Source organism: Passer montanus, unplaced genomic scaffold (genome assembly GCF_014805655.1).
Source record: "Passer montanus isolate IOZ18808 unplaced genomic scaffold, ASM1480565v1 scaffold45, whole genome shotgun sequence".
Classification (NCBI taxonomy): Eukaryota; Metazoa; Chordata; class Aves; order Passeriformes; family Passeridae; genus Passer; species Passer montanus.
The window spans coordinates 10,146,784-10,161,594 of NW_024369373.1; the positions used below are offsets into that span (position 1 = coordinate 10,146,784).

Sequence of the window (14,811 nt, forward strand, 5' to 3'; positions counted from 1 at the left end):
GGGGCAGAGTTCATAAAACGAGATAAAAAGTAATTTTTATGGTTGTTTAACTGATAATTTATAGCTTTCTTTATTCAAATAAAGAAGGGAAGGGGCAGAGTTCATAAAACGAGATAAAAAGTAATTTTTATTTAATTAAAACTCTTCTGCTTGCATTATGAGATCTTAGGAGGAGTTTCCTACAAATTATGACATTTTTGGCTTCATGAAATCACCCATCTTCTGATCAGAGATAGCAAGCAACAAAGTTTAGCCACACCCAGCAATGCCAGGATGTGTCATTAATCCTTATTGTTCACTTCACCTCTCCCACTGACTTAAAAACCTGCTCCCTAGGGCACACCCAGCTCTGGAGTACTTTATACGTTTCTTGAACACCTTTTTGACCCAAATAAATTAACAAAGCAAGTATTATTAAGAAAAAAAATCAGATATGAATTCATAGTAATTAAGATTTGGTAAAAATCCTACATAAAAATCCAATTCAATTACAACTTAAAGATGCAATTCCCACATAGGTTTATGCAATTATCCAATTTTTTCACTGAAATGTATTTTCACTATAATCCAGAATACCAACTAAAATTTACTGCAACAAATCAGTCAAGCCAGTTTCCAAAAGTCAACCTAAATCTCAGAAGATTTATTGCAGTTACAACATTCTGGAAGACTAAAGCACACAAGCCCATCCACAGCTGACCACCAGCCCTGCGTGGGTACCTGCATGAACACAGCATACACACCTGCTCCCACAGCTGATAGTCACCTCCTGCTTCAAAGAGGGAAACGTAGCCCACCGTGAGGAAGCAGAGCCAGGCCACGGCCCCAAAGAGCGCCAGCCACCTGCGGAACAGGGACTCCATGCACAGCAGCAGGTACATGACGGCAAACACGGCCAGCTCCGCGCACACCGCCGCCACGAAGGCAAGGTGGGAATGAGCCTCCTGCAAGGGCAAACACAGGGAATCAGCTTCCTGCAAAGGGAAAACCGGGTTACAGCTGGTGCAAATGTCCCTTCAGGAAAGTGAAAGGTGCATCTATACAGCCCTGGGAACAGCGTGGATACCTCTGAAATAAGTTAACCTGGGTTTTTAAGTAGACTAACTGTGGCAGCACAAACACTTCCTGATATTCACACATACAGAGCTAATATGATAAATACTATTATAGATACTCCTTCTACCCCAGTTCCACCATTATTATTTTCCAAACTAGCTTAAAAGACAGACTCCAAACCCCTAAGTTCTAACTACACTGTATCTATAATGCAGATATACCCAAAGAAATGGATTTAGAGCTCAAACTTCGCTAAAGAGGAGTAACAGTGCTCTAAGTTTCACAGAAGACAAATTGTTAAAAATAATGTTGCTATTTTTTTCCCCTTCCTAAGAAATAAAAGGTAAAAGAGATACAAGTGCAATTGGTAACATTTGATTTGCTGCTAAAGAGGGACTTGAAGACCCTTTATCATGAAGCACAGTGTTTGGAAAGCAGAGTTAAAAGGCAATGAAGGATTATAATAGCTACTTCACTACCTTTTTACAACATTACCTTTAAATCAAGTCCCTTTCCTACCAGCTGCCAACTGGGCTTGCAAAACACCAAATTTCTTTTCAGAAAATCAAATTATACTACATAACAAAAAAATCTTTAAGCTGCATCTTTTGTATGCCTATAGGATCACCACTCTTTGCTAACTAAACATTGATTTCACCAATCACCCATTGTACTGGGAGGTTCTACTATCTTTTTACAACATTATCTTTAAATCAACTCCTTTTCTTACCAGCTCCCAGCTGGGGCTTGTAAAACACCAAATTTCTTTACAGAAAATCAAATTACACTACGTAACAAAAAAAAATCTTTAACCTGCATCTTTTGTATGCCTATAGGATCACCACTCTTTGCTAACTAAACATTGATTTCACCAATCACCCATTGTACTGGGAGGTTCCTGTTGTGTTTTCATTAACTAAAAAATGAAAAAGATTTTTAAAAAGGAAATTAACATCTACAAATCTTTTAAGAAAAAAATCACCTCAGGAATAACCTGATGAAAAACAAGCAAGTCACCATAATATGAGAAATGCAAGACATTTTAACTGCTGTTCTTGTTCCTTCCTTGGCCCTTTTTGTACTTAATATCATAGCTAGCATTCAATAGAGATCAGGATTTGTTCCTAATGTATAGAAAGGAAAAACAATCCTTATAGTAATTGTGCAGGTGCCTAACAATCTCTCCTCGCTTCCCATCCTTTCAAAAACATACACAGTCATACATGCACATTCACTTGATATCTTTCAGCACTGCAACTTTGACACCATGTGGCTCAAAATAATGTATAGCCAAAAAGGTTTATTGTGCTGTCAGAGTGACTCCTTATCCTCTCTGCAAACACTGAACACACACACACAAGAAGTTTACTCACAGCAGTAACAAAGAAGATTATGATTAGAGTAGTCCAGAGGAGGATGGCAATGAAGAGCAGCAGCAGCAGGAGGGGATGCTGCTGGCTGGTGTAGCGGTACTTCTCGTAGAGCGGGTCGGAGATGCGGCCGTCATCGCTCTCGTTGAAGAAGTATTTCCCTTTAGCTGGCATCTTCTCCCAGCCTGGCTGCTACTTCTCTCAGTTCCCAGTGCACACAATGACACAGCTGAAGCCACTGCTTCAAAGAGAGGTTCTGTCGTTTTGCTGCTGCCTCTGTGTCTTCAGGCACACCGAGTAACCCACGTTCCCTGATTTTACTTCTCATGAGCATCAACTTCAGATTTCCAATGCAATCAAAAGCAAGAATTAGCCTCCCCAAACCCACAGGCAATTCATCATCAGCACTAAGCATGAAGCTCCAGATCAACTCGCATTGGTGCAGACAGGTGTTTTTGGCATTAGGTTTTTTTAATTATTACTTTGCAAGTCTCAAACTCCTTTCCATAAGCTTGAATCTCACTTCCTGGGATGAATCCTGCAGAGAGACAGGATTAGTAAATTCATAGTTAATCATACACAGTGTTCCCCAGGGGGGAGAGAATAAAAAGAGTTGATTCCTTAAACTTTCCTTGAACTTTCTACCTGCATGCTGTGAGCAGTGAGCAAGGGCTGTGTGCTGCTGGTGGGTGGGAGCCCAGGAGCCTCGTGCGTGGGCAGCGGAGCCCGGCAGTGCTCACCAAGAGCTGCTCTGCTCACCTTGCCCTGGCAGCTCAAACATTTCCATACACAGTGTACTAGATGGGGATTTTCCTTTTGAGCAAATGGCACAGCTCCTGGGAGTGTGTTGTGTAACTGAATGCTCACAACTCTTTGGAAGTTGTGTGCATCTGTGTGTGTGTAATCTTCAATCACAATACACTTGGCATTCTTTCTCAAAGTATGCATCTTAAAAATTAAGAAATCCTATTTTATTAATTTCACACTTTAATGAAGGCATAGAAAAATGAGAAAAGAATATAGCTGTCCAAGGCCAAAATGCATTAAACTATTTTTTTGTTAAAGATACTTAACATCTAGTTCTGTACATTTCATTCCACTTTAAGTAATACTGTTTCCAAGACAATACATGTGTTCTGCTAGCAATGAACATTAAGGAATAAACTGTATTGTTTATTTCGAATTACCAGTGTTTTTCAAATAGGTTCATTCATATAGTTCATTCAGTGCCAAGGCCATAAGAAAGAAGCACAGGGATGTGATGGAGGGAAGCATGAAAAACAGGATTTTGTAAGTCTTATTAAAACTTGATAACAGGACCACAGCTTCTTTGCCACTTGACTGCCATCACCATGGTGCCCAAGGCCACTGCTCCAGGGAGAAATAACCCACTAAACCTCACTTCTTTTTTCTCCTCAGAAAAGCCAAATTCCAGCCAGTTACTTTCAAAAACCAGATGCTCAACTGCACACACACATTCAGACTGCTTTCACACTAAAAGCAGGAAAAATTTTCAGAAACCATAGTGAGCAATTCTGCCTCTGGTAAACAGAGCCAAACACTAACATCCTCTCCAATTATTGATGATCAAATAGGCAAAACCAGATATATCAACAGTGACACTGGAACATAAAAAAAAGTGTACTTCTGCAAAATGAGAAACTAGAACTTTCCTGAGTACCCCACAAACTTGGATTAATCACAAAAAAACCCCATACTGCATCACTCTTATTCAGTAATATCCAGAATAAACTGGCATATGTATTTGGAGAGGGAACTTTATTCTTCCAGTTAGCAGAATCCATTTTCAAAAAATAACTATTAATTGCTAAGCAGCAATACATTCACAATTATGTGGAACAAATTATCCTATCTTGGGCTACTTAATATTAAAATCCAGGAAAAATTACTTCACAGCTGGCTTTCTGTAACTTCTCCTGACTATGTCAATGAAAAAACAGTATCAAGAACTGTCTATTCTACAGGATCATACTTTGTGGCTGTGGTTCAGTTATCTGATGCTCAAAAAATGAAAAATGGGTGCAGTGTCAGCTTGGAACTCTCTCTGAATATTATTGAAGAGTTTTACAGGACATCAGATTGAAGAGACATGTCTTTTCAATAGCCTAACCCATTTTAATTAAAAAGAGATTGATATCTCATTGATTTGTTTCTTCCTGGCTGATCTCTGTAGATACGAACTGCAAGTAATTATGAATAACCCCTGGGTCATACCATTTTCCTCTCAGAACTTTACTAGGCAAAGAAACTCCCCAACAGTACTTTATTGATTTACCCAGAATCCATAATGCACCACATAAATGTTACTTCGAGGTGAATAATTCAACTCCGAATTAGTTTCAATTTCCATCCCATGTCCCACTGCCACTACCACCTCCCTTCTTAACAGTCTCCACTTTTTGTGTCTTTCCTCTTTTGAATTTTTTCCAACAACCTTCTGGAATTGTACAAGGTAGATTTGAGAGAGAGAAAAAGATTCTATCATGGGTGGTATCACACAGTTGAAAAAAGACCAACTCAACATGTTCCTGTTTATACATTTAAGCATCATGTGAGCACTGTGCACCACAGCATCACATTTACTCTTTTTGGTCATTGTTACTTGAAGATTTCTTGTTATGACACACCAAGAGAGGTGTAACCCTGAAACAGCAGCAGGCCACAAAAACCAAAGAACACTCCCAGAAGCCCCAGTGGCAAACACACTACGCCAAATGGGGACTGGATCTGGGCTGGTGCCATAAAGCCACAGAGCTCTGATCAGCAGCTTATCACAAAAAGCCTAATTTCTTTAGAAGCCTTAATTGTGTTTGGATGGAAAAAAAAGGAATTGTCACCCAGGTCAGGATATAGAAGAAGCAACCCTGGCAATGTGAGTTAGAAACTGCACTGAGAGTCTACAGGAGCAGCCACCAAACACACGAATATGATTAGTCACATCTGTGTGAGCTCCATAGCCACTTGCAAGCCAATAAACATGAAGAATTTTTGCCCAGTGAATATGTAAGAACACTGGACATGTGAGAGGTATAAAAAAACTGGACAACAGAATACCTTCCAGAGCATGAACTCTTGGGATGGCTTCTTTCACTCTCTGCACCCTCCTGCCCACCCTCTCACTCACACACCAGGATGGACAGACAGCCAGTGATCACATCTTATTCCTTCTCTCGGGAGAATTATTCACAGCAGCTCCTGACTGAGTTGAAGCCCTTCCAAACAGAATCCAAGTATGCTGGAGTTCTGTTTTTAATTTCAAAGTCCCTGATATATGCACAAGTGAACACAGCCACAGTCACCCCCTGGATAATCTAGAAAGTATTTTTTCTCTTAGTTGTTCATTTGCCAAGAACTCAAGACTTGATCACCCAGAGCTGCCTGATTACCAAAGAGCAGTGTCTGAAATACTAAAACAAACCCTAATAGCAAGAACCAAATGAATCAATATAAATTGCCTTATTCCTCTTAATAACTTCTGTATAAGAGCAAGCAGAACCACTTTTTTCATCTTTAACTACTACAGCACCAGACAGAAAGTACAGTTTTGGTTTCCATTCCATCTTTTGTTTCACACAAATAACAACAGTGTTTCTGAAATTACTTTAGCAATTTTGATGACAAGAATGATGGCTGACCATAATTACCCATTAGCAGATACTAAAAGGGAATCAGGAATTTATAAACATGCAATAGAATAATTGAAGGAGATTAGTGGATGAATTATGAATCTCAAGCAAAAATAATCTCTAGTCTAGTCATCACTAGTTCAGTCTAGGAAATGAACTTTAGCAATCCAAACAGACACCACAGGAAATACCATTCACGTTAAAGACAACACTTCTTCCTTTTAGACTTTGCTTTCAAATGCTGGCCTGCAGCCACCTTAGCTTCTTCACCCACACAAAAGTACTGAGTGGAGAACAGCTGTGTTTTTAATGACCTGTCTGCTAGCAGTGAGTTTCTTTCAAAGGCAAACCTTTTTTTATACATATTTTGGAGTTTTCATGTGAAATTTCACCTTCCTCAGTTACTTTTAATTGTTGAAAGGCCTCTTTTGCAATACAGAAAAAAACCACTTACTTATATTCACCTTCTATTTTCTCACAAAAAGTGAGCATACCCACTCCAACATGTCAGCACTCAGAACTATATTTACGTTAAAAAGTCAAATCAACACAAAAAGTCTGTCATTTAAAAAAAATACCCCATGACATATCAGAGCAATCAGTGACATTACATCTCTTAGGGTTTGCCCTTGAACTTTGAAAGCCACAACAACGATAGTGTTAAATGTGCTGCAAAGAAAGCAGTGAAACTGAACTTATTAATTCACATTCTTATTTCAGTAGATTGCTTCTTCCATAATGTTTGTTCTCCAATGCTATTTAAAGTAGGGATAAGTAACAAGTTGTTTGATTTGGAAACAGTTTTTCAGTCTCTTGTACAAGTGGAAGATGTGAAATAACAGAGGCTGTGGTTTCATATGCACAGACAGCCAGCTCTGGCCAGCCAGAGCAGGAGGAGGAGGACTCACCCACCCAGAGCCCCCATCCTGCACCAGGCACTGCCCCAGGCTCCTGCTGGGCTCCCTGCAGAGCCCACTCACCAAACACAGCATGGAAAGCCAGATTGGGCAGGTCACTTCCTCGTCAGGGTGGGGGAGTGCAGCAGGTAGCAGAGGTACAGACAGGCTCCACAGCTGGCCCGGGGTTTGGAAAGGAAAAGCAAACCACAAGTAGGAAAGCAAGCACAGCAGTGAGCTCTTAAACTGACTCATCACTTCTCACAGGTCCACAGCCTAAGGAACAGAATACAAAGAATACCACTGCTAAAGCTGGGGGCAGGGGGAGGGTGCTTGTTGCTCATTTTTAAATACCCCTATCATTACAGGATGTGCTTTGAAGAAAAAGATTACAGTCACAGAAAGAAATTTCTGTGCTACTGATTCAGGTAGGACAGAAAATGGTGAGAGAATATGGTTCAGAAAACCTATTGGTAATTTAAGACAAGCTCACAAACTAAGTCAGTAAAACAGAATAAGAGTACATATAACCAGACTGCTGCAATTGAACTACACAGGAGAGTTTACTACTGTTCTAAGGTACTTTTTATTGTGAAAACACATAATGGTTCAGCCAACAAATCTATTAAGCCTTATAATTAAGTGCTGGGTCTGGCTCAGCAGGACGGGGGAGGAAGCAGCCCTTTTATAACACTGGTTCTCATAAGCAGCAAACTCCAGGGTGTAAAAAGATACATCACACCAGAAGGGAATTGAGCTGTGCTTTGCATCTTTCAAAACCAAGGTGTGTGATTATTTCTTGACTTCCCGACCCCCTGTCACATCTTACAGATAGACTTTTTGACTTTAGCTGATCTAAAATTGAACTTACCACTGCAAAAGTCAATATTCCCCTTACACTTTCAGTTTTCAGACCTATTTAAAATTCATGTCTTTGAACACAGTGTCCTCAGAAGCCAGAGCAGTTTTTCACTGAGTAATTTCAGTTTAGTTATATCAAAAGCAGAGTGCTTGTGCCATTACTGAAAGTAATGAAACCTGTAAAATTGATCTATAAAAACTTCAGAAAAAACCCTGAAACACAGAACATTAAACTTCAACAACATACTGAAACATATTTTTGGATAAGACAGGAACAGGAGCAGAATCTCTGTCTTAGTCCCAGTAATTTCTACAAGAATATCCCTGATTTTCACAGAAAGTAAAACTCCGGACATTTTCAGAGGATCTGTTTTTTAGGAAAGAAAAAAAAAAGTGCATCACGCTAGGTAATACTGAGCCTTTACTGAAATCAGCAATAAAACAAAAATTCAAAAAAGGTGTGCTTGAACACTTTTTTTTTTTCCAGGCATTATCTTATTTAGGTTACAGAATTACAATAAAGAGCAAACAAAAAGCTCAGGCTGACAAGATTTCTAAGCTCAATATAATTAACTACATGTAGAATGAATTCTCTGTCACCTGTGTTGCAAAATTTTGAATATGCCTCAGATAATCTCTTTCAATAAAGCAGTCAAGAAGCAGAGATGTGGCAGAGTCAGACTACCAGGGTGTAACTGGGCTCTTCTGTCACTAGATATAACAGATGTGCAAAAAGTAAAAAACTACAAAATATTTTTAAAAATCACTGTAAACAAGAGTATAATGGGCATCACACATTACTCTCATTTTTTTTCCTGTCCCACAAAGTTATTTAAGGGGAATGTTCAGTTCAACACAGAAATGAGTCTTGCCCACATCTAGGGTAAATAGTGTATTTGCACAGAGCAGGTGCAATCACAATATGGCAGGGAGAAGGCAGGAAAAAGATAACACCTGCCCTGAGTAAGATAAAAAATCACTTCCCATTTCAGTTGAGTCCATCTCAAACCAGTACAACAGGGAAGAAGGCTCCTCTCCCTCCTACCTACAATATTCCCACCCCACTGAATGAACAGAAATACAAACTGGCAGCTGAAATTCAAACAATGCATTGATATCAACAACTTTGCTTTCCTTGATTTTTCTTTGTCCCAGCATCAAATTTTTACAGATCCAAGTATTGTTTTTAAAGGTTTTTATGAAATATGGTTGTTTCTAGCTGAATTTCTGCTTACTCAGCTCTTCCCTAAGCAATCTCACTTTGGAAGTAAAACTCAGCCTAAGGCTGAGAGATGGACACAGAAAGAATGTGACTGTGCCTTAGTACCTGGAGCAGTGCACTGCAGGCTGGTACTGCAGCACAAATATTTTTGTTAATGTATAAAATTCACTTTACTAAAGCAAAGTCTTCATGCTATTTAAGGAAGAAGAGGGAAGCTAAGGAGACAGATTAAATCCAATCCACCTTTATTTAATGACTAGTACTTCAAGACTAAGTCCTACCAAATACCTGCTTTAAAAATCTTATTTCTCTATGCTATTTATTACAGGAGAATTTTAACGTTCCCCAGACTAACCATGCAACATTTGTTACACCACCACATCCGTACTTCACAGCCAAAAAAACTAAAAGTAACACTTGCAATAAGGAAGTTCCCTCCCTTGGAGGTTAAATACTAAAAACACCACCAAAGAGACAGACATTTCTGATGGAAGCATTGTTTCTAGAGTCATACCCTACCTCAGGACTCAAAGCTGTCAAACACCCACAATTATTTTTTAAAAGTTTTCCAAAATGCAGTACCTGGTTTCAGAAAGGTCCTTTGTGGAGTCATTCTGAAATAACACAATGATAAAGGACTGAAAACCTCAGAAATCTTGTATTTTCAGTCTCACTTGATAGCAAGACACCAAAAATTTGTTAGGACTTGTATACGTATTTTTCATTGATCCAGACAAAGGGCACAGGAGCCAAACATTCACAAGGGCTTGGTAAGCTGCTTTGGGTCACAAAGAGGGAACCACGAGAAGCAGTGAGAGCTTTCCAGTGACAACCAACATGCTTCATGGAATTTTGTATCCACACTAAGTTTTGATTGCCTACTAAGATACTAAAATGTCTGAACAGAGATCTAATCACTATCACTCCTCTTGTTTCATCTTATCTTTCATCTTGCCATTTCCAAAGGTTTGTTTGACAGCCAGCCCTGCCAAACCATTCCCAATGCCAACAGGCCACTGGAAACTTGCACCATGCAAAGCACTGACTCACCAGGGGAAACGGGGCTATCTCGCCTGGCACAGCTAAAACAAAGCAGATACTTGTAAATTAAATTCTCCTGAAGCAGCTTTTATCCTTTGGATTTGCTGATACTAAAGCCAGCTAATGAGTATTAAAGCAGAACTAGTTAATTCCAATCTTGAAATAATACCACGGACACGGCAAATCTTCAGGATGTGCCAAAAGTCACTTCTCAAAACAGCCTGCAGCCAGTGCCTCACAGCTGCATAGGGTTTACAAAGAACCTTCCAAACTGAGGCATCACTGACACCGAGTGAAGGTTGCAGTGCTCAGTGCCCAGCCAGCCCCCAGGGCTGGGTGTTCACCCACCTCAGCAGCTCTGAGAAAGCATTTTCACCTGCACTGCAGTGCTGAGCTGTGCACAGCAGATTACTCCATGCTATTATTTACTGGGACCACTGATAAGAAACACATGCTGGTTGTTTGCTTACCATTACAGGCCACAGGATTCATTGGCAAAATCCATGTTTCTCCACTCCACCATGGTCTGTTCCTTCATTTTGAAATTCCTACAGGAGAGTGAGTGCAGCCCACTCAGATTAAATCCTTGACACTAGATCTTTTGATGTACCACACACAGGAACCTGCAACAAGACAGGGAATCTTTACTCCAAGGACCAGTATAGGCATTAAAAATGATTTATTTCTTCCCTTCATAGTTCAAGGAAAAAAAATCTACTCCATTTCCATCATACATTTTAGGAACCTTTACTCAGACTATCAGTAGAAGAAAAGGTATTTAACAGTATTGTTACATGCTGCAGCACAGATAGAACCTGATTGAAACAATCATAGCTGGAAATGCCTGAGAAGAAGGCTCAAGACTGATGAGAGGCATTGTCTTTATGCTAAGTGATCCTAACGTTTTTCAAGCAAGGCCTGCATGGCAGCAAAGGGAACTCTGCTAAAAATAGGATAAGAATATTTTACTAACTTTCACAGCATCATAGATAATGAAAGCCCTACTTTTACAGTAAGTTATGTTACACATAAGAGCAAATATCAGCAATTAAAAAAATAAAAACACTCCATGAAGATTAACTTAAATTAAAAACTATATAATTTAAAACAACTTAAAATATTGCAGGCCACCAAATATGACAATATGGCTGGAAAACAGCTGGGAAAAATCCTAAAAGCACACCAACAAAGCATTCCTTCCCTGGAGGTTGCAACTCAAGATAAAGGCTTGTCTACTGCTAGTGTGGAAATGAAGAGGTTCTGACACCGAGTTTGCTTGTCTTGGAGTACCAAGGGCAAAAGTGCATATTCCTGGGATGCTGTGAACAGAAAATTGTGTCTCCAGTTAGGCAGATGACAAGACATGGTTAGGTATCCTCCTTGAGCCCAGTGCACCAGGTGTCCGAGAGAGGAATTCATATCACACATAACCACTCCTGGCTTTGTCTCACTCTCTTCCTGCTTTATCCTCTTCATACACATCAGGAGCCCTGGCTCCTCACTGTTCCTTGTTGGAATCCAGTGCACACTCACCAGGGGCACAAACCAAGAAGAGCAGTAAATGGTTACACAGAAATGTTGAAACAACGACCCAAAGAGAGGCCCAGAGCAGGAAATCAGAATTAAGATGGCACTGAGGAGTCTGATCAAGTTCAATAGCTGTGCTGGGAAGAGACAAGTATCAGCATCTACCTCATCTACCAATGCTCACCCCAAAGCTCTGTCCCCAGGGACCCACTCTGGAAAGCAGAAGGCAAAGGAAACTGCCAAATAATCTGGCACAAAATCAGAGAAGATGCAAAGTATTCTATCACAACAAGAACTGAAGTAAATCTACTGCCATTTTCTGTTAATTTTTTGCTAAAATATACAAACTACAAAATAGGCACTCCACTGTCACAGTGGGTTAAATGTCCAGCTCATACCTAAGTCCTGGGACAGCTGTGGCCATTTCCATTAGATTTTGGCCAGGAGTTAGCTGTACCTAGCCAAGCCCTACATGCATCAGCATTCATAAAAGTTGGGTGAAAGATGGAAAAGATTGTTATGTAAAAGGTCAAAACCCTGACAAAGCCTTTTGGGAGCCTTGGAGAGAGATGAGAAGAAAAGCCACAAGATATCTCAGAGAGTTCATCTGAAAAGGCAGATATGAATCTGCTGTGTCTGTGCAAGCGTAAAAGCAGATAAAAATAAGACTTTGTTAAACCTGTTACATTACAATTTGGAATGCCTAACTAAGCTGCTGCTTTACTTTCACTGTGTCACGTATCCAGTGCTAAGGGTGAGTGTCTGATAATCACGAGAGACGCCTCGTGCTCCTTTGAAATGGACCAGTGGCATCTGGAGAGCAGCACATGAGGAGGATGCTGAACAGTTAGAGTATAACAGAAATGTCACAGTGTCTTTTAGAAAAATAAACTGTGACAGTTTTTAAAAATCACTCCATGTTTATGAAGGTGCTTAGTTGCAATTCATACTGACAACACACCTAACAGAATTACAATGCAATTTAGAGAATTAATGTAATGTCTATACCAAGCTGACAAAGTTTCACTGACTAACTTTTCTTTTTATTTTTAAAAGCTATGCCTAAAAACATTATTTTTTCCAGAGTCCCTGATAAATAGTTATATGCAATATTCCTTTTAGTTACAGAGGGATAAAGTTGCTGCTCCCTAGAAGTGTCTTCAGGATCAGGTCCTGGGGATATCCCTGTCCTTCACAGACTTTATAAACAAAGATAATGCACAGGAGAAATACTTCACATCAAAATGTGAAGGCAAGAGTTTAAAAAGAAAAAGGTTCTCTCTGTATTTGTAACTGAAGTTCCTCAGAGACACAGAGAGCAGTCTGCTGATAAGCAGCAAGTTTCCGGCAGTAAAGTGATACACAAAGTACTTGGAGCCAATTTTTGATCTGCAAGACAGACAAGCCTCTCTGCATTCAACACTCACCACAGGCGCCTATTTCCCTAGCAACAGTTTGTGGGGAGCTTTCATTTTGACTGAAGAACATTTAACCAGTTACATTATGAGCCCTGCACCTTGCTGCTACAGCAGCAGTTGCTTTTCACACCTACCAAATTGTTCTTTGTGCAGCATTGAGCTGCTGGATCAATGCTGCACCTGCAGCACAGATTTGCTTTACCGTGTTTTGGTGGTGTGGGGCTTTTTTGTTTTTTAACTATCTGAACTTTATCAAGCTCAAACAAGTCAAAAGTGGAAAAAAAACCCCCAAACCTCACAGTATTCGAAAAAAGGTAACTTAGTTACTTTGTAACACCCCTATTATTTTCCAGATGTTTCCTTTTTTTAAGTTTGGAGTATTGGAGTGCAAAGAAGTACACAACAACAGTTGTGCATGCAACAAGTACAGTCCTTGGTTAATGCTAGGGAGACTTAAATCAACCAAAGAAAAATACATAGAAATACACAGTTTGGTACATAGAAAATGTACCAAACTAATAATGCAACATCAAATATTCACCATCAGATCAAATGGCATAATGAGATTTTCTTAAAAGTGCCAAAAATTGAGAAATTACAATCTAGGAAGTAACCACTCAAAACTAAGAAAAAGCAATATCTTTCAACGAAAATGTAATTGAACTACACAATTCACCCATCCCAAGTTCATCTTCAGATGGTGAGGAAGGAAAGAACGAATTTTCAGGTATACTATGCCCCAACAGAATACAAACTACCAATGGACATAACCATAGCCTGTAGATCCAATCTGCTGGCAGTTTCTTAAAGATAACCATGATTCAAAGAGCTCACACTCTGCACAGAGCCCCAAGGAGAAAGCCAGCAGTTACACACAAGGAAAGTGCTCTACCAAAGCCCATGCTATCAAGCACCTCAGGAGCAGATCTGGGAAGAGCAGCCAAAGCTGAGTTCACTGGTCAATTCTTCCCTGGTAGCTCAGGGAGATCCTGTAGAAGCACAAATCACCCATTTAATTAGTGTCAGCTGCTCAAAATTCTGATTACTTCTAACTGTCACTGAGGTTGTTCAGGACAATTTAAGAGCAGGCCTGAGAGTCAACTATTGCCAAAAGCACAAGAACATTATTTCAATAACCACATCCTGTAGTTAAAACACAATAAATTCCAGAGCTATTTTTCTCCCTTGTAATTCATATTCCATCTTGTGAACATACAAATTCTCCAAACCTTCTGAAGCCCTTAGCCCCTGTGTGAGAAGGACAACTAATTTGTTTAAAGGAAAAAACTCACATTCATATATTTCCTCTCTCCTATGGATTTTCTGCTGACAGACTCCAAGAGTGTGGTATCCCCTTTCTTCTCTTCTAAAGGAGCTGACCTAATACCAATATCCAACCACAAAAAGTCAAAAAAAAAAAAAATTAATACTTACAAGACATTTTAGGAATATAGTAGTCCCAAGCTTAAAGATACGGATAATTTTGGACTATAACAATTTATTACAGCAAACATCTTTGCTGGGACTGAAATATTTGCTGGACTTTATTCTCATACTTCCAGAAACATATAATTCCTGGAGGAGAATGTCTGTTCAGCTGTGGCAGGAAACAATGCTCGGCTTTAAATATCACATAAAATAATAATTAAATTATTGCATAATAGCATTATATTTTCAAAAATAAATATATAATTAGATGAGAATGCATAATGTTAAGGATAGCAGAATGCCCATGCTTCAGCTCCCACTGACAGACATGGTGGTTACAAAAAC

The 14,811-nt window shown here is 39.5% G+C and overlaps 1 protein-coding gene across 11 annotated transcripts in view; it reads right to left on the minus strand.

Annotated features, from left to right (window-relative positions):
• The window catches only part of ADCY7 (adenylate cyclase 7), a 58,453-nt gene that overhangs the window by 30,130 nt on the left and 13,512 nt on the right, over positions 1 to 14,811 (minus strand). For 6 of the 11 annotated variants that reach the window (XM_039721190.1, XM_039721197.1, XM_039721194.1 and 3 more), the window contains 3 exons: positions 10,564 to 10,716; positions 2,430 to 2,964; positions 744 to 944 (listed from right to left, as the gene is read on the minus strand). In XM_039721190.1, coding sequence (XP_039577124.1) covers positions 744 to 944; positions 2,430 to 2,600 — 372 coding nt within the window. In that variant the 5' untranslated portion in view covers positions 2,601 to 2,964; positions 10,564 to 10,716. Of the gene's footprint in view, positions 1 to 743; positions 945 to 2,429; positions 2,965 to 10,563; positions 10,717 to 14,330; positions 14,419 to 14,811 lie in introns of those variants that run through there. The other 5 variants (XM_039721192.1, XM_039721193.1, XM_039721196.1 and 2 more) reach the window with 3 other exon arrangements.